This window comes from Microtus oregoni, unplaced genomic scaffold (assembly GCF_018167655.1).
Source record: "Microtus oregoni isolate MIOR12 unplaced genomic scaffold, Mior012 000053F_ref0000044, whole genome shotgun sequence".
Lineage (NCBI taxonomy): Eukaryota > Metazoa > Chordata > Mammalia > Rodentia > Cricetidae > Microtus > Microtus oregoni.
Genome location: NW_024543829.1, coordinates 8,548,067 through 8,571,182, shown reverse-complemented (window position 1 = coordinate 8,571,182; position 23,116 = coordinate 8,548,067). Strand labels below are relative to the sequence as shown.

Below are 23,116 nucleotides of genomic sequence, written 5' to 3'. Positions count from 1 at the left end.
TTGCCTCGGTGTTTGTTCAGTCAGGTCAGATGTATTAGCCAAAGAGCCTAATCCAGTGAAAAGTATAGATCAGTCTTACTTTATTTTTATTTTTAATGTGTTTATTATTATTTTAAAGGACGTTTTTCTTTCTTTCTTTGGTTTTTTAAGATAGGGTTTCTCTGTGTATCCATGATTATCCTGGAACTTACTCTGTAGACCAGGCTGGCCTTGAACTCAGAGATCTGCCTGCCTCTGTCTCCTGAGTGCTGGGATTAAAAGTGTGAATCCCTGCCTGGCTTTAAGTACATTTTTAACAACTTTTTTGAGAAGATACAAACTTCGTGGATTTGAACTTTAGATTTTCTGTATTTTAAATCTGTCCACCAGAGGCTGGAGAGATGGCTCAACAGTTAGAGAGTTTTCCTTACTCTTGCAGAGGACCCATGTTCTGATGCCAGCACCCACGTTGGGCAGCTCACAGCCACCTGTAAGTCTGGTTCCAGGTGTCTGACACCCTCTTCTGGCTTCTGAAGGCCCCTGCACATACATAGTGCACACACAGACAAGGAAGCGCACACACATGCACATAAGTAAAAAGTCTTTGTATAGATTAGAGACTAAACGGCAGTATCAGCTCGTACTTGGAACTACAGGTTCTTCAGTGGCACTGCCTGAAGTTCTCTCGTAGGGTTCCTGTATTGAGAAGTGCAGTGGCGCCATTAGCAGTACCAGCCACATTGAGGGCTTTACTTCCTGTAATAGATGCTTTGAAACGAAAGAGTGCTGAGCAATTAAAGACAACAAAAGACAAGAGTCATTCTGCAGCTCAGTGACCTCTCTGCTAAGGTCTAAAGTACATTGTGAACTAGCTCTTCGCCAAAATAATCTTTTTTCAGAGCCTTCTTGGAAATTCTCACTTCTTGCCTTGGAAAGAATTACATACGGTTCCTAAAACCAGACATATCTCTTATAAGAAATGACTGCTAGTTTTTCATAATTGTCCTTATTTTTAAAATACTCTTGGTGAGTATGATGGTGTATGCCTGTAATCCTAGCACTGGGGAAACTGAGGCAAGAAAGATGAGGAGTTCAGGGTTATCTGCTATGGAGAAAATTTGGCCGCATGGCTGAAGGGCTGTATGAGAGCCTCGCTCAGAAGGAAGAGTCTATTGTGGGGCCTCTGCTCTGTGTCAGATCTAAAGATTCAGATCTAAAGCATCCAGCTGTTACTGTAGGAAGTGGGTCTTGCTGCCTGTAGGAAGGAGGGTGTAGAGTAGATGCTCCTCAAGAATGACCGTAGGCAATCCTGTCCAGAAGGATTAATGTGCTTGGAATTTGAACAGATTTGCATTTTTTTCTCCACAGAATGTTGAAACAATTTGTAGAAAAGCAATGTGTTTTAAGGAAAGAAGTTTAAGGAAAGAAGTATTGGGAATCACGTGCCAGGAGGACAGTGTGTTGTAGCTATCAAGTCAGAAATTAAAGCTCCAAATCAGAGAGACCCTGGCTCACGCCTAGGGGTTGTTGGAGGCTCTTAGAAGGAGCAGTGCTTTGGGCTGTTTGTTTGATCTTTTCTGAGATGGGCTCAGGTTGGTCTACTAGAACTTGCTCCTGTTTCAGTCTCTTGGTTGGTGAGGCTACAGGCATGAAGCCCTAAGTACCCTACCCAGAGTGGCTTGTCTTTTGATAGGAATATTATGAGTGTTTATAAATGCTTGCCTGCTTGTGTTGGCTTCTATCATTATCCTAGTCCAGACAACTAACAAATGGCCATAGATTGAGGGTTTAAGGAAAGAGAATTATGTTATCCTAGTTTGGGAATTGCCAGCGTAATCAGGATCAGTGAGGGCCCTGTTCCAGAATGTGAACTCCTGTCTTCACAGAGGGCGCTGCTCTCTGGCCCGTCCACATTTGTGAGTGTGCACATCCACGGGCACAACCCGTCATGCACGTGTGGAGGTCAGAGGGCACCATGTGGGTCCTGAGGACTGCTCTCAGGTCACTAGTCTGTCAGGTACACCCTTACCCTTGGAGCCGTCACATTGGTTTGCTATTTTCTATTTTGTGTGATGTTCCAAAGCAGAATTACTGGTGTTTTTCTCTGTGTCTTACCTACCTTAACTGTATTCAGAATCGGACTGCTTATTAAGGGGGGTCCTTATTTAGCTAATGTTCTTTTAATACTATATATGGCTTTTTTGCAGAAATTTGAATGAAACATTTAATGATGTTTTACAGCTTGTATACTTTTGATATGCGTACCCTGGACACGCCTGTTCAGGTCCACATGGATCACGTCTCTGCAGTACTTGACGTGGACTACTCCCCCACTGGGAAGGAGTTTGTGTCTGCCAGTTTCGATAAGTCTATCAGAATCTTCCCTGTGGAGAGGAGCCGGAGCAGGTATGTGACTGGCACGAGCCACGTGGGTTTGCATGGTCTGTTTAGTCCTGGTAACCCTTTGTTTTTCTTAGAAGGTGGCTGGTGGTGTGTATATAATAGGGCTTGGGGATTGTGACAAGGAGTGTCACTCCACTGAATTGTGTCGGATCAAATCAGGTGGTTTGTTTTATTGAGTAGAAGATTATTTCCATATAATTAATAAGCTTACTAAAAGTTGAATTTGATGGTTAAGAACTCAGGTAATTTCTTTTTCTGAAAGTAGTTTTAAAAGCAATGAATACGACTCCCTGATATTGTTTTTTACACATTCAAATCCAACTTACTCTACCAGGCAAAAATGTGCAGGAAAAGCGGTTTAGATATTGAGCTCATTCTCCTCCTTTCTAGGTTAGTCAGAACCTATGAAGTGGGCCACACAAGGTAGTTACCAACAATCAAGAGTTAATCTGATGAAAAGTTCTGAGACATTTTATTAATGGCTAGATCAATAGCAGGCTTGTGCTTCTGAAATGTCTCTTGGTGACCAAGCTCAGGGTACATCATTTTAAAAGACAAAATCCCAATTTACGCCTGTGCTCAGGGGAATGCCACTGGGGCGGGGTTATCTTACCATATGGTAACATCTGCTCTCTTGCAAGCCTCAGCAGTGCATTCCAGACATTACACAACAATTATTTCTGATTTATTGTAGTTTTATGTTTAAGGTTGCATGAACACCAAATTTTTTGTGTAATAAGTCTAGACCGTGGTTAGGTTCATGGACAGTCCCCAAAGCATTGCCAAGGCAGATGTGGCTGTGAGGGGGGTAGAAGGCGGAGAAGTAGAGTAGGCAGACATAAAATGCAGTGGGGACAAGATGGCATTAACTTGGTCACTTCACCTGTGTCCTCTGTTGAGCTGGGAGGTGGGAGATGCTACGCTGATCCACTGGGTATCTCAGCCTATGAGCACACTTATTATGAGCTGTTTCCTACAGCTTAACTTTACCACTTATTATATGTGATTCAGTGCGCTATTTATACATCCGTGTATTTTTATGTTGAGGCAGTTGATAGAAAATTGTGGCATTTTCAGAGACATCAGGGAAATTTTGTACTTTATTTTTTACTTCACTGGCTGACTTGGTGATGCTGGGGATGTTACTAGGCCCTCATGCAAGTGCTGTACCCATGAGTCCTTTCCTTAGACCATCACTCCTCCTTAGAGCCTGGCTCATGTGCTGTGGTTTACAAACTGCATGCACACTCTCTGTTCTTAGGAGTGCTCAGACGCTCTTCTGTAAGCACACATAAACCAAGGGAAACTGAAACAATTGATCCCATAAAACTTAGGACACTAAGCTTGGTGCTCCTCAGGATGTAGAAGCAGGAAGATTGTAAGTTCCAGGCTGTTTTGGTTTGCTTTCTATTGCTGCGTGAAGCACCATGACCAAGCAACTTGGGGAGGAAAGAGTATCTGATTTATACATCCTAGTCAGTCTGTCATGAAGGGGAGTCTGTTGAATTATCTCTATTTGAGAAATAACCAGGCTAGCTAGAAGATAAAACAGTTACATTTTTATTTATTATAAGAGGCAAACTCACGAAACAGAAACAAGAAGTCCAAGCTCAGCTGTGCTGTGAGGGAACCACACAGAGACAGGGCACAAAGCCCCACCCTAACTTGGTCCCATCTCTTAAAGATAATTGGTTTACAGAGATTCCCTATCAGGAGTCAGGACAGGAACTCAAGGCAGGAACCTAGAGGCAAACACTAAAGCAGCATTCATGGAGGAATGCTGCTCACTGGCTTACTTCCCAATGGCTTGATCAACCAGGTTGGTTTGTTTTTAAACCACTAGAACTCCTTTTTCCAGGGATGGGCTGTCACACATCAGTCATTGATCAAGAAAATGCCCCACAGATCTACCTATAGCTTCATCTGATGGAGGCATTTGAACTTCCTCTTCCCGGGTGACTCTTGCTTGTCAGATTGACAAAACTAACCACACAGGCTGTCCTACAAAATCACAGTGGGACAGAGACTGTTGACAGATTAGGATAGTCAGTCAGAGATATATGATTGCTCATAAATGCCTATTAAAGCATAAAAAGAAAATAATTTAGATGAATATATAAATGCACATATGTGTGTGTGTTTTCCCTTTCTTGGTTGAGTGACCTAGGATTGTAGACAGAAGTTTTTACCCTCCCTGGTCCCGTAGCCGTTCAGTCCCAAAGAAACACACTGAGGCTTATATTAATGACAAATTGTTTGGCCTATTAGGTTATTACTAACTGGCTCTTAGAACTTAACCCATAATTCTTGTTTAGTCACATGGCTTAGTACCTTTTCTCAATGAGGCATTCTTATCTTACTTCCTCTGTGTCTGACTGGTGACTGCATCTCTGCCTTTCTTCTTCCCAGAATTCTCCTAGTCTTGTTGTCCTGTCTATATTGCCTGCCTGGCTACTGGCCAATCAGCGTTTTATTAAACCAATACAAGTGATAGATCTTTACAGTGTATGAGCATTTTCCCACAGCACAGGATTCCTGGAGAAAGCTGTAGTGATGTGTCTAGCTGGTGATGAAGGGAAGAAAGGGGAGATACCACACCGTCGTAGTGCAGTAGTAAGACCTTCCATACAGACATCCTGAGAGCGGGGAACTCCACCTTTTTGGTCCTAGCCACTCTGCGTGTCTAAAGTTCTCACTCTTGTAACTTCTTTCTCTGCTCTAATGTGAGGAAGCTGCATTGATACCGCGTCTTACTCATTCCCAGCAGACGATTGTGATGGCTGCTGGGCTTGAGTCAGGTGCACTAGTGAGTATTCTCAGGGCTTCAGTTTTCACTACACACTTCTGTCCTCTGCTGCTGGTGGCTCTTGTAATGACCGTGGCATTCCCCCACATTCTTGTGAAGTTTGCAGTTTCCTACAAGAGTCTTACGCTTGTAAAAGTATGAAGAATCAAAAACTCCGTCATTTGTTGGGCATCTAGCTTTCTAAAGGTAGCGGGATTGTGCCAATATGGTGTGTAAGCAAAGAATGGATGGAATGAGTCAGAGAATAGAAAGTGGAATAGTTGAGGTATAGTTCAGGAGCCCAAAGGCTGGGCTATTTAATGCAGGTCTAGCTAGGAAGCTCAGGTGATAACAGAGTTGTAGACAGGAATTCTTACACTCCATTGCTGGGGGATTTTGGAAGCTCAGGTGATAACAGAGTTGTAGACAGGAATTTTTACACTCCATTGCTGGGGGATTTTGTCCTGGTGTCATTTGAACATTCAGTAGTGTTCTTCTTCCTGTTTATCCAAACATGCCACTCCTTTATCTGCTTGAGAGCTAGTTCCAGTTCATCCTCCATGGTCTGTTCTTCCTTTCTGTCATTACAGAAAGCATGTGTAACCAAGCTTACGCAACACTTTGAATGCTTTTATGTTATTTTAAAAGTATTTGCTCTTGAAAGACATTAAAATGGTTGGAGTTCACTCTTTAGCTTTGAGGGTTAGTTTTGTCTTGTTTTAAAAGTCTCTTGTGCTAGGTGGTAGCACACATCTTTAATGCCAGCACTTGGGAAGCAGAGGCGGGCAGATCTATGAGTTCAAGGCCAGCCTGGTCTATGGAGCGAGTTTCAAGACAACCAGGGCTACACAAAGAAACCCTGTCTCTTAAAAAAGAAAAAAAAAGTCTTTTATATTTCAGACTGACTGTAAATTGCTATATATCCAAAGATGACATTGAACTCCTGATCCTGCCTCCCATGTGCTGAGCTTACAGGCATGTACCACCATGTCTGGTTTTATATGGTGCTGGAAAGCAAACCTATGATGTCATGCATGCCAGACAAGTGATCTATCTCTGTAATCCATTGAGTATATTTGGGGTGGGTATATAGATCATGCTGGCTCTCGAATGTGCTTTAATTGTTAGAAATATGTGTTTATTTGTTGTGTCTGTGCATGCTGTGCACCTGCCATGGTGTGCCTGTGCAGGGGCTCCGTTCAGTGTTTCCACAATGTAGGCTCCAGTAGTGCAAGTCCGATCACGATTTACTAAGCCAGCAAGCAAAATCAGTAGCATTCACAAGAGAAAGTGGGCTTAGACTATTTTGTCTTTAAAAATGTTTTCTACTATAATGTTTAGTGAACTTCATACACTCAGCATGTTGTAAACAAGAGGCTAGGGACTAAATAGTTCACCACTGAGAAGGACCTTGAGTTGCTTCAGTGCCTGCTGGAGCTTTGACTGAGTCACACGAGCAAATTGTTTTTGATGGTTACTGAAGCTTAATTGAAATTCTAGTTTTGGTGTGTGTGTGTGTGTGTGTGTGTGTGTGTGTGTGTGTGTGTCAGAGAGGGCTTTTAAGAAAGTGGAGATGGTAAGAGATCAGCATGCAAAAATCAGGACACTGAAGAGAAGAACAAGTCTCTCATCCAGGCTTCATTTTAATAACCATTGTTCCTTTTTTTAAAAGTAAATTTCTTACAGTTTTAATGTTTAGTCCATACCTTAAAGCAGTGAACAAGGCTAGTGCATAAGTGCATCTAGAGATACGGTCTGTAAGTGGTTTTATCTGATGTGGTTGTCTGGTTTATTTTACTATGGATAATTTGTTAGACTTGTTACCTTTCTGTTATGCCATCTGCATTTTGACTTGTTTTTTCTGTATTTGGAATTAAAAGAGCTCGTCTTAATTTCTTTGACCTTTTCCTCTCTCTGAAGTGCCCTTCCTCACACTCCCCGTATAGAAGCTCCTGTGAACTCCCCCAGCCTGCTTCACAGCATCCCAAGTTCAGGAGATGATTCTTACCTCAGCCTCTCAGACACTTCTGCAGCCCTCCCTGTTTTCACACATGTAAATCAACTCTCACTTCAGTTAGATTTTTAAGACAGTGCCCAAGCAAAAAGCAGAGCTGGCGCCAGCGTGCTCCAGTGTGCTCTTTGGAGGCCGCTGCATTAATTTTACTCCCAGTAAAATGTCATTGAGGGGTGGTGGCTGTTGACCTGAATTACATTGGGGATGAGTCAGTATTTGTTAAGAATAAGCCATGTCTAGCCAGGCATGGAAGCACACTCACCCCCTTAACCCAAGCACTTGGGGGACAGAGGCAGGCTGATCTCTGGTCTACAGAGCTACACAGGGAAACCCTGTCTTGAAAGTGGGAGTGGAGGAAGCTCCCAAAGTTATCCCTGAATTAAAATTAAATTTTATTTGTATCTTATACTTTCAGCAGTTTTATATCTAAATTTGCTAAGTGTGTTTAATTTATTCTATTATTGCATGTCAGGTGATCCATTTTTAATTTTAATTCCTAGGTATTTAGAATAGAACCTTATTAGTAAAGTTCAATGAAATGAAACTGAATTTTCCTTTTACACTTTCTCAGGACACAAAAATGGTTTTCTGGTCCCTGGTAGACAGTGGTTAAAGATATCTGTTTTAAAATTTCCTCTTCTGCAGGGAAGTGTATCACACAAAGAGAATGCAGCATGTTATCTGTGTGAAGTGGACCTCTGACAGCAAGTACATTATGTGTGGCTCTGACGAGATGAACATCCGCCTCTGGAAGGCTAACGCCTCGGAGAAGCTGGGCGTGGTAAGTCCACAGGCCAGCTTTCAGTGTTACTGAATGTCATTGTAAAAGCTTTTTGAAGTACCTGATTGATCAGATTAACCAAAAGACAGCACCAAAGCAAACAAAAGGTTTACTGACTTTTCCTGTAAGGCTGGGCAGAGGGCTCTTTTGGGGGACCTGAGTTTATTCCTAGAACATACCAGGCATAGATAGCAACAGGCCAGTACACCCTGACAGTGTGCTAAGGAGGCTCCCTGCGGCTCCCTATCCAGACTGGTGGACCAGCTAATTGGCAAGGTCCAGGTTCAGAGACAGACTTGGTCTCAACTAAGCTAGGAGCAGTGGAGGACGACCCCATGTGGACTTTAGACTTCCCGGCACCAGCTCTAGGTGTCCACACACAAGTGTGCTTTCAGAGGCTTTGTTTTTCTTTTTTGTGGGTTTGGTTTGGTTTTGGTTTGTCAAGACAGTCTTTCTCTGTGTAACCCTGGCTGTACTGGAATTCACACTATAGACCAGGCTGGCCTCAAACTCAGAGATCTACCTGGCACTGCGTCCTGGGTGCTAGGATTAAAGGTGTAAAGGTGTGTGCCACCACTGCCCGTTATCAGAAGGTTTGATGAATTCAGATTGATCACACTCATGCTCTCCTGGTTCTTCGTTTTCTTTGGTGGGAGAGAGATGTAGAGAGACTCGGAGTGTAGGTTAGGAAGACACCGCAGCTGTCACAGCAGTGGGACTGAGCTCCACACCCCTGAGAGATCATCAGTGCCAAAGACTCAGAAGCTAAATTGAAAGTAGAGTCCATGACAATGCAGCTGCATCTGGGCTGTAAGATAATGGTTGACTTGGGTTTTGTTGTTGTTTATATTTTCTAACGTTCCACCTCCCTCTGTAGAATGTACAGCTTGTTTCTGAGAAACGAGTACTAAAAGGGGAATGTTAGGTTTGAAGTGTTTTCTGCTTAGCCCTGGAAGTAAAATCCAGGCACACTCAGCAATAATGGAAGGTCATTCTATTTTAAATTCAGTTATCATTAGGTGTTTCACTGTGTCTCAGTATTCATTCATTATTAAATGTTCTAGTGTGTTTGCTTTGTTCTTAGCACTGTTAAACAAAACCTATTACGGGACCAAACACTTTTTTTCTTTTCGTGTAGTTAGGTTTTTACCAAAGCCTAAGGTGACTAATTGCAATGGATGCCTTTTCTGTGCTCTATACCTGGTGTTTACGTTGTCGGCGTGCGGCTTCAGAGCTGCTGGACTCACAGAGGCCTGCAAGCTCACTGGCCATTTTGCTTGTGTGTTGTAAAAGCTGAATTTGGCGAGCTGATGGGGGAGGGGGAGTGAAATGGGAGGCGGTGCCAGGGAGGAAGCAGAAATCTTAAATAAATAAATAAACAAACAAACAAACAAATAAATAAATAGAAAAGCTGAATTTGGGGGAGGAGAAAGGGGTGCTCCCTAGATATTTATGCCCAAGAAAACTAAAGAATTGAAGATACTAAAATGCACTTTGTTTCAGCTTTCATCGCGAGAAAAAGCAGCGAATGATTATAACCAGAAGTTAAAGGAAAAGTTTCAGTATCATCCGCATGTGAAACGCATTGCTCGCCATCGACATCTGCCGAAATCCATCTACAGCCAGATCCAGGAGCAGCGCATCATGAGGGAATCCCGGCGCCGGAAGTATGTGTTTGGACATTTGCCTCTAACCTCAGCACTTTTAACTGCCCTCCCCCTCGGCTCCCTCATCCCCATAGTCAAACGTACACTTTCTTATAAAGGAGTGGTCTATATACTAATGTGCAGTAGACATTTCTTGAACAACTCTCTGGGCTTTCCTCCTCTTTTCCAAAAGTGGGGAAATATCATCTAAGAATATATGTAAAGTACCAGTGAAGAAAGTGAATTACCATAATAAGAACACACTTCTCAATTGGAATAGTACAGTTACAGAGTGAGTAGCATGGATAGAAGAGAGGGAGGAGCTATTTTATGTTAAACTGGTGTGCTGTGCTTGTTTTGGCAGCGGGTGTTGTAACATTGGAACAGTACAGAGAGCATTAGCATAGCTCCTGTGTAAGGATGGTGACGGATTTATGATCTGTCTGTTTATGAAATCTCTCTCTTGTGTGTGTGAGCGTGCACGTGCGTGCGTATGTGTGAGCAAACGTGCACATGTATGTGAATCCCTGTGCCCAGAAGCCCACAGCAAGTGTCCCCCTGTATCATCTTACTGTTGTGAAACAGTCTCACTGGTCCTGGAAATCACCTGTTTGCTGGACCGGTTGGCCAGTGAACCCCAGGGATCCTCCTGTCTCCGCCTCTCCAGTACTAATATTACAAACACACAATGCTTTTAAAAATCAGTTCTAATGTAGCTGTAATTATGAAATGCTATCCTATTTATTTGCTAAACAAATTCAAATTCCTATGATCCCAGTACTCGGGACCATGAAATCAAAGCCAACCTGGACTGCAAAGAATTTTAAAAACTCATATTTAGCAATCATTTCTTTAAAATATTCTAATGTGTTTTATCATAATATCCGAGATCTGATGTCTGTTTCTTGACATGAGGGACTCACGGTGATTCCTAACCTGGTCTTCAGCTCCTGGGCTCAAGTGGTCGTCCTTTCTCAACCTGAACAGCAGGGAAAGTTAGCATTTGAATCCAAAGCAGATCCCCCCCCAACTCTCCTATGGCTACACTCATGGAGCCCATAGAGAAATGCAGTGTTGACGTTCTAGAGCTGCTGGGCTGCTTTACTAAACTGTGTAGGTTGCTCTTGCTTTGCTCTTGCGTGCATGTTGGGGTTTAATCATGTTTATGTCTCTTAGTAACTGTGTTACCTTTTAGACTTAGTAGAGGAAGCTGAAAGTTTTGTTTGTTTTTGTTCTGTTGTCATCTTGTTTGTTTGTGTTGGAGGCAGTCTCAAGTGTGGTGGCCTGGCAGTTCTGTAACTCACTCTCTAGACCAGACTGGCCTTAAACTCAGAGATCAGCCCGTCTCTGCCTCCTGAGTGCTGGGATTAAAGGCATCGCCAGCACACCTTGCTTTAAAGCCTACAGCACCATGTATTCCCAGGTGATCTCCCTTCCAAGTACTATCCAATCCTGACCCTGCTTAGCTTCCAAGATCAGAAAAGATCAGGTACATTCAAAGAGGTATAGCCTTAGACACTGATGATTCATAAAATATAAAGCAATTAAATAACAAAAGTTGAATTTAACTTTTCACCTTATTCTCATTGGGAAATTTTTTTTCCCCAGAGGTCTTTCTAGAGAAAGAAAATGCTTTATGATTTAAAATTTGTGTCTGTTGGCTGAGATGATTTTTTATGTACTTGCTCATATTTTATGTATTTTGTTTATTTCTAGGGAAATGAATCGTCGTAAACATAGCAAGCCTGGATCTGTGCCAGTTGTGTCAGAGAGGAAGAAACACGTAGTGGCAATTGTGAAATAATGTTTTGTCTTCCTGCCGAGCTTGATATATAATTATTTGCTACTTCTGATCTGGGAACTCTGTAAATAAACGTCCTGGCTCTGGATTAATAGTAAACATTGCAGTTGTGTGTTTTTCTCTCCTTTCCCTCCCTGACTCAGCTCCTCTTGCATTTCCTGCTCACCCTGTGGCTGACCTAAAGGCTGGCTGCACAGGAGCAAAGGCTGTGTGTGTGTTCATTTGCCGCGAGGCAGGTGAAAACACCGTGTATGTTTGCCTGGTTTCCTGTCAGCATTTGGTGCTCCTGCCATGAAGAGAAGTGCCACCTGCTAAGTCACAGGCTCTACCTCCTGCTGCAACCTGGTTTCCATAGTGATCAGTGTCCCACACTTTGCAGGGCCTGACTAGTCAGAGATGTGAGCAGTTTCCGGTAATTCGAGCCTAGACTAAGCCAGACACAGCAGGATTCCGACCATTTTGAAATGTCACTTTTGGGGTTCACAGTGCCTTGTAAAAAGATCACTTTTCACAAGTGAGGTTGCCAGGGTAGAACCTGAAGGAAGAGAGGATCGTGGACATGGGGACCCACCTAAGAGACAGAGGGACATAAGTGAGTAAGGCATAGACTAACCCCTAGAAGAAAAGCTGTGCATGCCATGTGGCCACTGTGACCTTCTCTGTGATGGAAACAGAAAGCAGGTTGCTCTTCAGCTTCCCGTTGTCCTAACTGTGTCATGGTCAAGAAAGGCTAAGGTCTAAGATGTCTAGAGAGCAGCCTGGTCAGCTTAGGTCTTGAGTAGTGAATTGATCAGAATTGATTGCAGCTCTGTGAACCCTGTCAATTCATTCGCATGAGACCATAAAGCCACATAGAAAGTACTATGGCAGCAGGGTCTTTGAGCAGGATGAATCAGTGTTTGCCCGTATTGTGAGTGGATTATTTAATGAATGAGTAACCTGTGCTGAGCCTTAACAGGCAGGTGCTCATATGTGCACGTGCTCTTGTGTCCCCAACCCCGTGTGTGTGTGTGTACACGCACATGCATGCCCCCACACATGAGCCTTTTAAGTCAAGGGCAGTACCAGCTTTGTGCTTGACTTTCTGATGAGCACCTAAGCCGGTGTCAGGAGATGAACTCATTACTTTGCTCCAAACCCTCAGAGTCCTCCCTTGTGTTCTCTGGGTAGCATACTTACACCTGTAGAGATTCTCAAGGAAAATCCCTCTGTAAGACCATAGGCTTCATTAACAGCGGTAACAATAGCAGCTGCTGACCCGCTCTTTACCAAACAGTGTGTCTTGCATGCACTTAATTGAAATAAATTTTCCTTGCATTCTCATAAGAACCCCCAAAGGGAGGCCTTATTACAATTCATAGTCTGTCCTCAATCTCCACAATCTGAAGGGGTCAGTCTCAGAGGAAATAAGCAATTGCGGAGCGTTGTGACATCTGAGATGGATAATATAGCGGCACAGTAGAGAAGCCAGCCTGCCGGGGAAGGACTAGCCCTCCAGAGAACAGTGCTTCTCAAATGCCCACTGGCCTGGCCAGGGATGAGGAGAAGTGGGGGAGGGATGTCTTCAAAGTAAGGACTTGTCTGTGTGTTGCTCTTCATGAAGAAAAAAAAACTTTCTCAATTTCAGCGATGCTTTACTATTAGACACTTTCTGTTCCAGGCCGATGCATAAAGTTCGGGTTAAATACTCTTTCTCCAGAGAGAGAAGGGAGTAGGGGAAAAATAAGTGATTTGTTAGGTAGTAGAGATTAATGGATCACAACACTCAGCTTAGACATCCAGGAGCCTTAGAGCAGAGGGCAGAAAGCATAGGTGACAGTGGTAAGAAGTAGGGCCAGAGCCGAGTCTCCAGTGTGTATACAGTACACACATGTTCATGCTTCGCAAAGGAGCAGAGGCACCTAGCCACAGAAACGGAGGGGGACATGCCTTTGGAGCCCGTAGCGCACCCCACTAAAGGAGAAAACTAGGTTCAGGGCCAGCTCTCAGAGGAAGCCTGAGTAGGCTGGGGACGTGGCTCAGTTGGTGGAATTCTTGCCTGCAGATGTGAGATGTCAAGTATTTCCTGCAGGAAATTATATCTTCGAATAATTTTACTTAAGTTTTGATTACATAGAGTAAATAAGACAGAAGAAACTAATTGTTTCAAATCTGTTTGTACTCCATAATAACTAATTCCATAAGCTGCCTTGAGTACCATCCCTAAAACCGATGTGTCTTTTTTATTTTTTATTTTTTTGGTGGGGACAGGGCTTCTCTGTAGCTTTGGAGCCTCTCCTGGAACTAGCTCTTGTAGACCAGGCTGGCCTCAAACTCACAGAGATCCGCCTGCCTCTGCCTCCCGAGTGCTGGGATTAAAGGCATGCACCACCACCGCCTGCCTGAGACTGATGTCATATGCAAAATGAGTATGTCAACGTGGTTATTCCCACACCTTCACATAGATGGAGGGTTCCGATTAAAAGAATGAAATTCTCTCAGTAAACAGAAATCTTGATGAAGATGCTTGCTTCAAGATATAAGAAACAAATCAAGGATGTCTAGGGTAATGTATGAGTTGGCCAATGATGTCTTTTTTTAAATTAAAAATCGTTTCCCTCTTTTCCTTTCCTCCCTCCTAATGCTTCCCATGGATCTCTCCCACCTTGCCCTCCTTCCAATTTGTGGTCTGTTTTTCTTTAATTGTTCTTACACACACACACACACACACACACACACACACACACACACGAGACAGAGAGAGAGAGAGAGAGAGAGAGAGAGAGAGAGAGAGAGCTCTACATAGATAAATACACCCTTCCCCTTCCGAGAGAGAGAGAGAGAGAGAGAGAGAGAGAGAGAGAGAGAGAGTTCTACATAGATAAATACACCCCCTTCCTAGTCTGTATAATGCTACATAATGTTAGTTGTGTGTATACTTTCATACCTGAACATTTGGTACTGATAACCAGTCGGTGAACTCTTCCCAGTCTGTATAACGTTAGTTGTGTGTATATTTTGAGGCCTGGACATTTGGTATTGATAACCAGTCAGTGTGCTCTTCCATGGGGAAGACTATTTCTCCCTCTCAGCGTTCCTTGATTGCCTATAGTTCTTTGCCTGAAGTTGAAGCACTTGAACTCCCTGCCTCTGTAGTGATATTTTATTTGTATTTTAATAAATAAGGCTTGCTTATTTATAAAACAGCTGCACTGAACAGCCTTACAGACCAGGCAGAGGTAACACACACCTTTAATCCCAGTCGTGTGGGAGAATTGTCTGTATTCTGTCAATTATGTTTTAAATAAACGCTGATTGGCCAGTAACCATATACTGGGAGTTATGGTGGTCGGACACTTAAAGGAATACCCACACTAGCTCAAAAATAAGAAATAGATAGGCATTTATTAAGGGGTAAACTCACAAATCAGAATTCTCCGCTTGATCAATTGAATCACGCAACCCAAAGGAAAAGCCATCGGGGCAAGGAGCCAGGGGAACGAGGGAGAGGGCCTGGATGGCTTCGATGTCTGGGTGTATTAGACCACACCCCAGTAGGCGGGTAGTTACTAGCTGTAAACCTTCCCGCAGCATAGCCAGGCGGGAAGTATAAGCGGGACTACCAGACAGGAAGTAGAGGCAGCTCAAAGAGAACAGGGGAATTCTGGGAAGAGGGAAGCTCCCTCTGCAGTCCTGTCCAGACACAGAAGAAGCAAGATGTGACTACTCCGCTGAAAAAGGTACTGAGCCATGTGGCTAACACAGAGAAGAATAATAGGCTAATGTAAGTTATAAGAGTTGTTAAGAAACCTGAGCTAATGGACCAATCATAAACTGGATGAGGGTGTGTAGAGAGAAAGCGCACAAAGGAAAAGGAGCCTTCTTCGTAAGGGTGGGAAGCAAAGCTGGGAGAGAAGGAAAGCCCTATCATGTCTCTATTTTACTGTGTAATTTCCACAGTATTAGGTACGGAACCCAGGGCCCCAGACTTCTTAAAAATACTCTACTCTCTTCTGTCCTGGAGCTTGCTCTGTAGACCAGGCTGGCCTCAAACTCACAGAGATCCACCTGCCTCCCAAATGCTGTGATTAAAGGTGTGTGCCTCCCCTCCTGCAGACCTTTTTGTTACAACCCCATCCCTCAACCTCTTCTTTCCAAACAGACTGTAAGGGACTTTACACTGTTATAGCAGATTCCTCAGCACATACACCATGTCTGCTGTACCGGAGGCGCTCAGTGAGTCTGTTGAAGAATTAGGATGGATTTCTTACCCCGGGCGGTGGTGGCGCACGCCTTTAATGCTAGCACTTGAGAGGCAGAGGCAGGCGGATCTCTGGGAGTTCGAGGCCAGCCTGATCTACAAGAGCTAGTTCCGGGACAGGCACCAAAGCTACCAACCCTGTCTCGAAAAACCAAAAAAGAATTAGGATGGATTTCTTAAAGACAATTTGTATGAAGTCCTATTCTAGCAGCACGAAAGTTTAAAATGAGTTCTTATAAGCCACCTTAGGAATTTATTCATCTTTATAACTTGGTTTTCCATTAGAAAAAGATTCCAGAAGTGAAACAGTAATCTTACAAATAATTTCTATCTCTCTCCCCCTGACCTTGTGTGTGTATATCGTGTATGTGACATATGCGTGTGAGTAGATTCATGTGTGTGTATGCGTGCTTTTGTTTATCTATGCTTGAGGAGGCTAGAAGGTCACATCAAGTGTTTTCCTCATTATTTTTTAATTAATTTAATCATGTGTGTTGTGTGTGGTTGTTCAGGTACAGTTCATATGTGGCAGTCAGGGAATGATTTGGGGGACAGGAACTGGTTCTCTCCTTCTACTTCTTTTGAGGAAAAATTCCCTTTGTTTCTGTGGCTGGCACTGTGTACCGAAGGCAGGCTCACCCTTGAGCTCCCAGATTATTCTCTGTACCCCACCTCCCGTCTCTCCCTTGGAGTGCTGGGATCACAGATGGGAGCCTCCACATCCTGTGGGCTCTGGAATAAAACTGAGGCTGTTAGACTCACGTGGCAGGTACTTCACGGCCTGCCCTAGTTTTTTAGACAGTGTCCCCCTAGCGATGACCCCACATCTCTTTCTCTACAACACTCGGATTACAGGAGTGTATTGCTACACCTAACTTTTTACATGGATCCTGGGAACCAAATTTTGGTCTTCAATGCTTGCTTAGCAGGTACTTTAACCACTGAGCCACAAATGACCTCTTGTCAGACAATTCCAGGGTGCTGTGAACCTGTCTGCAAAGATGGCTCTAGTAAAAGAGACTTCATCTCAGACTGGACAGGTTACTAAAGAAGGTAGTAACTTAATATATCTTTAATATATAAATTTAACTATTACTGTTCTCTATTGCTGCGGGAAGGTTTACAGCTTGTAACTACCCGCCTACTGGGACATGGTCTCATATACTATTTACCCGGATAAGAAGGGTGTCTTGTCCCCCTGGTTCCCGCTTGGTTCAGATTGTTTTGGCATCTGCCATTCAAGCAGAGAATCCTGGTTTTGTAAGTTTTTCCCCTAAATAAGTAACTGTCTATCTCTCAGTTCTGAGCCAATATGAGATTTCTTTTAAGCGCCCAATATCTTTACTATCACTCTATTTTAAAACTTAGCCACACTTTCTTATCCACAAGGGATTAGTTACCCATTGATACCAAACCCTATGGATGCCCATGTCCTCTGTCATAAATGGCATAGGGTTTGCATTTGACCTACATACATCTTCTCAAACACTTTAATTCATCGATAGATTAATTACAATCCTTATTGCAATATAAGTACTGAGTGATTTTTTACTGTGTTGTTTTGTTTAGAGAATGACATTTAAAAAGTCTGTACACATTCTGTATAGAAACCTTTAAAATATATTTTCAGTCCCCAGTTGGTCGAACCCACAAATGGGAAGGCCATGGCTATGGAAGCGTCAAGTGCATTTTCTCGGATTCCGTTCCTGGCAGTAAGTCCCAGACAGTTGTGGTGAAACTCAGTAAATGGTCAAGAACTAATGTTGGAAGTTCCGAAGGTGCTCCAGAGAGCTCCTCTTCTCGCAGACTCTGCTCATGCGCATGGTTGCTGCTGACGCCACGCCAGCCACCCACCCATTCTTCTCCAGTTACCGTTCCTTCATCCCGAATCCTGCTGGTCCGGCACCAGGACGGCGTCACTCCACTGATCACTTCTGCCTTTACATGCCTCTGGCTTTGTCCTTGCTTTCGTTGTAAAGTCTTGAAGATCCTTAAGTTTTCCCTTTTCTTTTTAAAAATGTTACTGTTGCTGTGTGGTGTGTGTGAGTGTACATGTGTGTGAATGCATGTTGTGTGTGTAAGAGTGCAGGTGTGAGTGGATGCCAGAGGACAGCTTTTGGGAGTCACTTCTCTCCTTCCATTACGGGTTCAAGGAACAAACTTAGGTCTTCTTAACTTGCTCAGCCATCTTGTTGCCACCCTCCGTCTTCTTCTGAGACAGGTCTTCTTGTGTAGCAGATTCTCAGCCTTTACTCACGACTTAGCTTTCTCAGTTATAATGGTAGTGCCTGCCTCCCAGAGGTGTTGGGAAAGTTAGCTGATTCGTTACTATGTCAACACTCAAGATGGCCTTTGTAACAATTCATTGAACATAGACCTTGTGCTGCAGGGTGCTGCTTAATTTTGCCTTGTGACCAAAATACCCGAGAGAGAGAACGCTGCACATGCCAGAGAAAAGCTGATCATGTCACAGCAGACGGAGGAGTCAGGGGTGGGCTGCAATCTTAGAGGCTCTCTAGCTGGGCCCTTGCCTTCCAACATTTTTAGAACCTCCCAAACAGCACCACCAGCCAGGGACCAAGCATTCAGAATGAGACTGGGGCAGGGATTTGCAGAGTCAAGCCATAGCACAGAGTTAGTATCCCCCTTGATTTTCTCTCAGTGAGTTCCCACAATAATCCTACAAAGAAAATGTAATTACCTCCATTTTCCAAATTCTGATGAGATTATGACAATAAGGGTCAACACCAATAGTAGATACTGTCTCTGCTACTCCTCCCTGTGACAATACTCAGTGAAGGGTAATCACTTACTCAGTCATTGTAGACTCATGTTAGACATATTCAATGGAGATAATTGTATTTTCTCTCCATTGCACTCTATACGGAAGTATGCCAGCTACCATCCCAGTGCTCAGACACCATACCAACCTTAGAGCAGGCTGGTAGGGTCTAACTCTTCCTTGGGTTCTAAGTCTAGGTTTTCAAGGCTGCCTGACAATTGCAACAAGATAGCCTGTTCTCTCTGCCTTGGGCTGTTGGAGGATCTCCATGCCATCACTTTTCCTGTCTAGAGGTGACTCCCCCCATAACGGATATTGAGAAGGTTAGTGGAAGAGGCTAGAATGAACTTCCCAAACACAGCACACTGCACTGCAAGAGCCTGCCAAGGGATCGGGACAATCAGATATCTGTAGAACTTATGAGACCCAGTGTATCTTGTAACCTTAATGAGTAAGATTGTAGACATGATAGCACATAAGAAAAAGTTTATTAAAGTTTAGAGCAACTGCATGATCCATTCGTTTGCAGCACACTCCTCCAGATGCTGCAATAAATGAAAAAGATGGTTGCTATGGAGATAGTTAAACTATGCCCTTTGGCTAGTAGATTAGAAGTCCATTTCAAGCAAATAGAAGAGACTGTATTTTCCCTGGAGTGATATTTTTATCTCAGTTGTAACCCAAGTTATTAAAGCTCAGAACCTATTAACATTATACTTTATGAAGACTTTTGCTCCTTTGGCACATGAATTTTATTATTTTTAAGTAAATGTAAAGAGCTGCCCTTTATTCTTCAGAAAATGTATTATGAAGTTCTTCCCCACAAGATACAGCTGTATCTTCCGTGAGATCTTGTCTATTACATCCTCAGCTTCATTGTGCTTGAAGCCCGTATTTTATTTTTGAAATCATTTGGTGGAGGCAGTGTGTCCTGTCACAGAGGACTGCTAGCACAGGCAGTCTTTGGGAACATGGGACACTCATTTAATAACTCATGGCGCTCAGCTAGCAGAAAGATTTGAGGGTGGTAATATTCAGATCTGTACATAGCCATTTAATCTGTTCTTCGAAATTCAGGAAGTAATTACAGATCCACAGCTGGGAAACTCTGCTGGCTGACGCAAGCATTTGTTGCAGGGGATGAGTCTGTCAGGGTTAGGCTTGGCTTTGCCTGCTTGCCTGAGATAGGGTTGGTGAGGAACAAAAGGGAAGCTGGATTTGTTCGCAAATTGACTGAATCTTTTGCCGCCTAAATCTGACCACTCTTCCCTGAAATATATTGCTGCATAAATCAAATTTTCAGGTATAAGTTGAAGTTGATTTGTATTCCCTAGGAAAATAATAATTTCCTGGTGTTTAGGCGTTCAGTTGTATTCAGTTATGACCTTCCTTTGCCAAGGCCAAGGTTTGAATACTAGCTTCCTTCGCCACTGCTCATCTGACTCTATGTGCATGTGCGTGTGTGCATGTGTGTGTCCATGTGTGTGCCCATATGTGTGTGTGCATGTGTGTGTCCATGTGTGTGTATGTGTGTGTGCATGTGTGTGTCCATGTGTGTATGTGTGTGTGCATGTGTGTGTATGTGTGTGTCCATGTGTGTGTGCATGTGTGTGTGTCCATGTGTGCATGCATGTGTGTGTCCATGTGTGTGTGTCCATGTGTGTGTGCACGTGCGTGTGTCCATGCGTGCACATGTGTGTGCGCATGTATGCACACATGTGTGTGCATATGTGTGTCCATGTGTGTGTGCATGTGCGTGTGTCCATGTGTATGTGTGTCCACGTGTGTGTGCATGTGTGTGCGTGTCCATGTGTGTGTGTCCGTGTATGTGTGTCCATGTGTGTATGTGCATGTGTGTGTGCATGTGTGTGCGCATGTGTGTGCGCGTGCATGTGTGTGTGTGCATGTGTGTATGTGCATGTGTGTGCATGTGCATGTGCATCTGTGTGTGCATGTGTGTGTCCATGTGTGTGTGTCCGTGTGTGTGCATGTGTGTGTCCACGTGTGCGTGCATGTGTGTGCCCATGTGTGTGTGTGCATGTGTGTGCATGTGTCCATGTGTGTGTCCACGTGTGCGTGCATGTGTGTGTCCATGTGTGCATGCATGTGTGTGTCCATGTGTGTGTGCATGCGTGTCCATGTGTGCGTGCATGTGTGTGTGTGCATGTGTGTCCATGTGTGTGCACATGTGTGTGCATGTGTGTGTCCATGTGTGCATGTGTGTGTGCATGTGTGTCCATGTGTGTCCATGTGTGTGCATGTGTGTGTTTGTCCATGTGTGTGTCCGTAGAAGTACTGTGACTAATGGACTATTTAAAGGAAAAGAGGATAGTAGAGAAAATGAAATTTTCAAATTAAGAGTTATTGTCAAGTATCCTGAACACTAAACCACACTCCTTGAATTGTTACATTAGAGTAAATAAATGATTTTCTAGCTAGCTTGTTTTATATCTCTTATATTTCCATCAATCAAGGCCTTTTATTAAGAACTAAAATCAAATGAGTCCATATATAAGATTCTTTAAGATCTAAATAGAAATGGCTCAAGTCATGAAGAGTAAAATAACAGGTTTCTGCTTTCTTGTGATCGTTGTGGAAATCAGCTGTGTGAGGACGTGTTCATTTGCCTGTGCCACAGAATATTCCCTTGTCTGTGCAAAGGTGTGTTGCATTTGTTCAATTATGTAAAGATATGTTGCATTTGTTTCATCTTGCCTGACAAAGGCATCTGATGGGGCTAATAAAACGCTGAGCCGGTCCAACAGCCAGGCAGTAGAGGGATAGGTGGGGCTGGCGGGCGGAGAGAATAAGCAGGAGGAGAAATCTAGGCTTGAGAGAGGAGAAGAAGAGAGGGAGAAAGCAAGGGAGACACCCGGGGCCAAAAGTCAGGCAGCTGCCAACCAGACACAAGAATCAGGAAAGCAAGAGGCACAGTAGGAAGGGAAGAAAGGTATAAACCCCTGAGGCAAAGTGTAGATAAAGCGAAACACATTGAAATAAGAGCTAAAGGTCGAACATTCACAACTAATAAGTCTCTGCTTCACGATTTGGTTGGTGGCCCAAGACAAAACCCGGTACACATGATGGTGTAAAAATTAAACCATGATACACTTTCTAGATTATGAGATTGACATAGGACTGACATATTTCTTGTTTATCAGGCAAAAAAAAAAAACCTCAGTTGTACCTAATAATTGAGAATGTCTCACCTGGGGCTGGAGAGTGACTCACAGGTTAAGAGAGGATTGTGCTTCCAGAGGACCGGAATTTGGTTACCAGAACCCACATCTAGTGACTTACGGCCTTGTGCCACTCAAGCTTCAGGGCACCTGACACCTTCTTCTGGCCTCTGAGGGCATGTGCGGTCAACTGTATACACACGCATGTGCGCTCACACACACACACACAATTAAAATTTCACACAAATGAAGTCTTTCAAAAGAGAATATCTCATCTAAGAGCACCTTACAAATGGCTCAGATTTAGAGTTGTCTACCCTACAGCTCCTTCCTCAGTCTTTTCCTCTCTCCCCAGCCTGCTACTTGCCAGAAGACGGAAAGGCTAAAAGTTTTCTTTTGCCTCCCCTGCATCCTGAGGCGGGCACGCAAATCTGTTCTTGCAGAGGCAGAGGCAGAGGCAGATGTCTCTGTGACGTTAGTTTCCCTTGCCTGACGGAAGAACAGCTTGGCTGGTGTTTCCTTGCTCTCTCCCCCACTTCTCTCTGTCTTAAATGTATGCGGGCTATCTGCCACCCTGGTGGCATCTTGTGACCACGCATCCAAAGTTTAATTAAGGCTTTATAAAATCCTTGTTTTATATTATGTTTATACTATTTGTTTTATATTATATATTATCACATGTTATCTATTATTATATTATAGTAAATATACTATATGTGTTATAATATACCATATATTGTAGGAGGTCAAGGCCTATGGGAGCCAGAGATTAGCCAATCCGGAGTCTGCCTGGCGCTGTCAGAGGTCCTGATCATACCTAGTCAGTTTGAGGGGCTCCACAGGATGCTGCCTGAGTGCCTAGCAGTAGGCGCTGTCAGAGGTCCTGATTGTGCCTAGCCAATGAAGGGAGACCATGAACTGTCAATGTATCTGACTGAACGCCTGACTGCTGGTAGAGAACATAAGGTTCTCCCCACTGCTAAATAAAAGAGTCTGCCATTTCCCTCTCACCTGACTTCCAGTGTCTATGCTGTTGACGTCACACCTTCTCATCCCCTCCCCCGAGGAAGCCATTAGGACCCAGCTACAACATATTATCTATAATGTTATGTTTATATATATTACATATTATGACATACAACATATTATAGTATTGTTAATGTCCTTATTTTACTATGCTAGTTCTTCTCATATCCTTACGTGAGAAAGGAGATATGGAAAATGCCAGGGGAGTTTGGCATTATTCAGCAAGGGACAACCTTCTGTCGCCTCTTCAAATTATATTAAGCAAATCCTCACGTTTAATCTGCTGTTAGTTTAATTTTTCTGAATACTTTCAACCAGGAAAACATCCTAATAGAAGAGATGTCAGATTCTTTAGTCTGAGTACCCACCCCTATTCCCAAGGATATGTGAATGTTTTTCATTTTATTTTTTTTATCTATGTTTCATGGAATGATCCCAAATGTCATAGTCATTAAACATTTCATTTTTTCCCATTTAAAA

The 23,116-nt window shown here is 43.4% G+C and overlaps 1 protein-coding gene and 1 pseudogene across 1 annotated transcript in view; both read left to right on the top strand.

The window, feature by feature from the left end:
• Positions 1-11,508, top strand: part of Dcaf13 (DDB1 and CUL4 associated factor 13) — a 28,123-nt gene extending 16,615 nt beyond the window's left edge. The window contains exons 8-11 of the mRNA XM_041637725.1: positions 2,221-2,385; positions 7,827-7,962; positions 9,466-9,629; positions 11,325-11,508. Of these exons, the coding sequence (XP_041493659.1) occupies positions 2,221-2,385; positions 7,827-7,962; positions 9,466-9,629; positions 11,325-11,412 (553 nt within the window). The 3' untranslated portion in view covers positions 11,413-11,508. The remainder of the gene's footprint in view (positions 1-2,220; positions 2,386-7,826; positions 7,963-9,465; positions 9,630-11,324) is intronic.
• On the top strand, positions 9,961-10,059 carry LOC121437714 (annotated as a pseudogene).
• Positions 11,509-23,116: the final 11,608 nt, after the last annotated feature.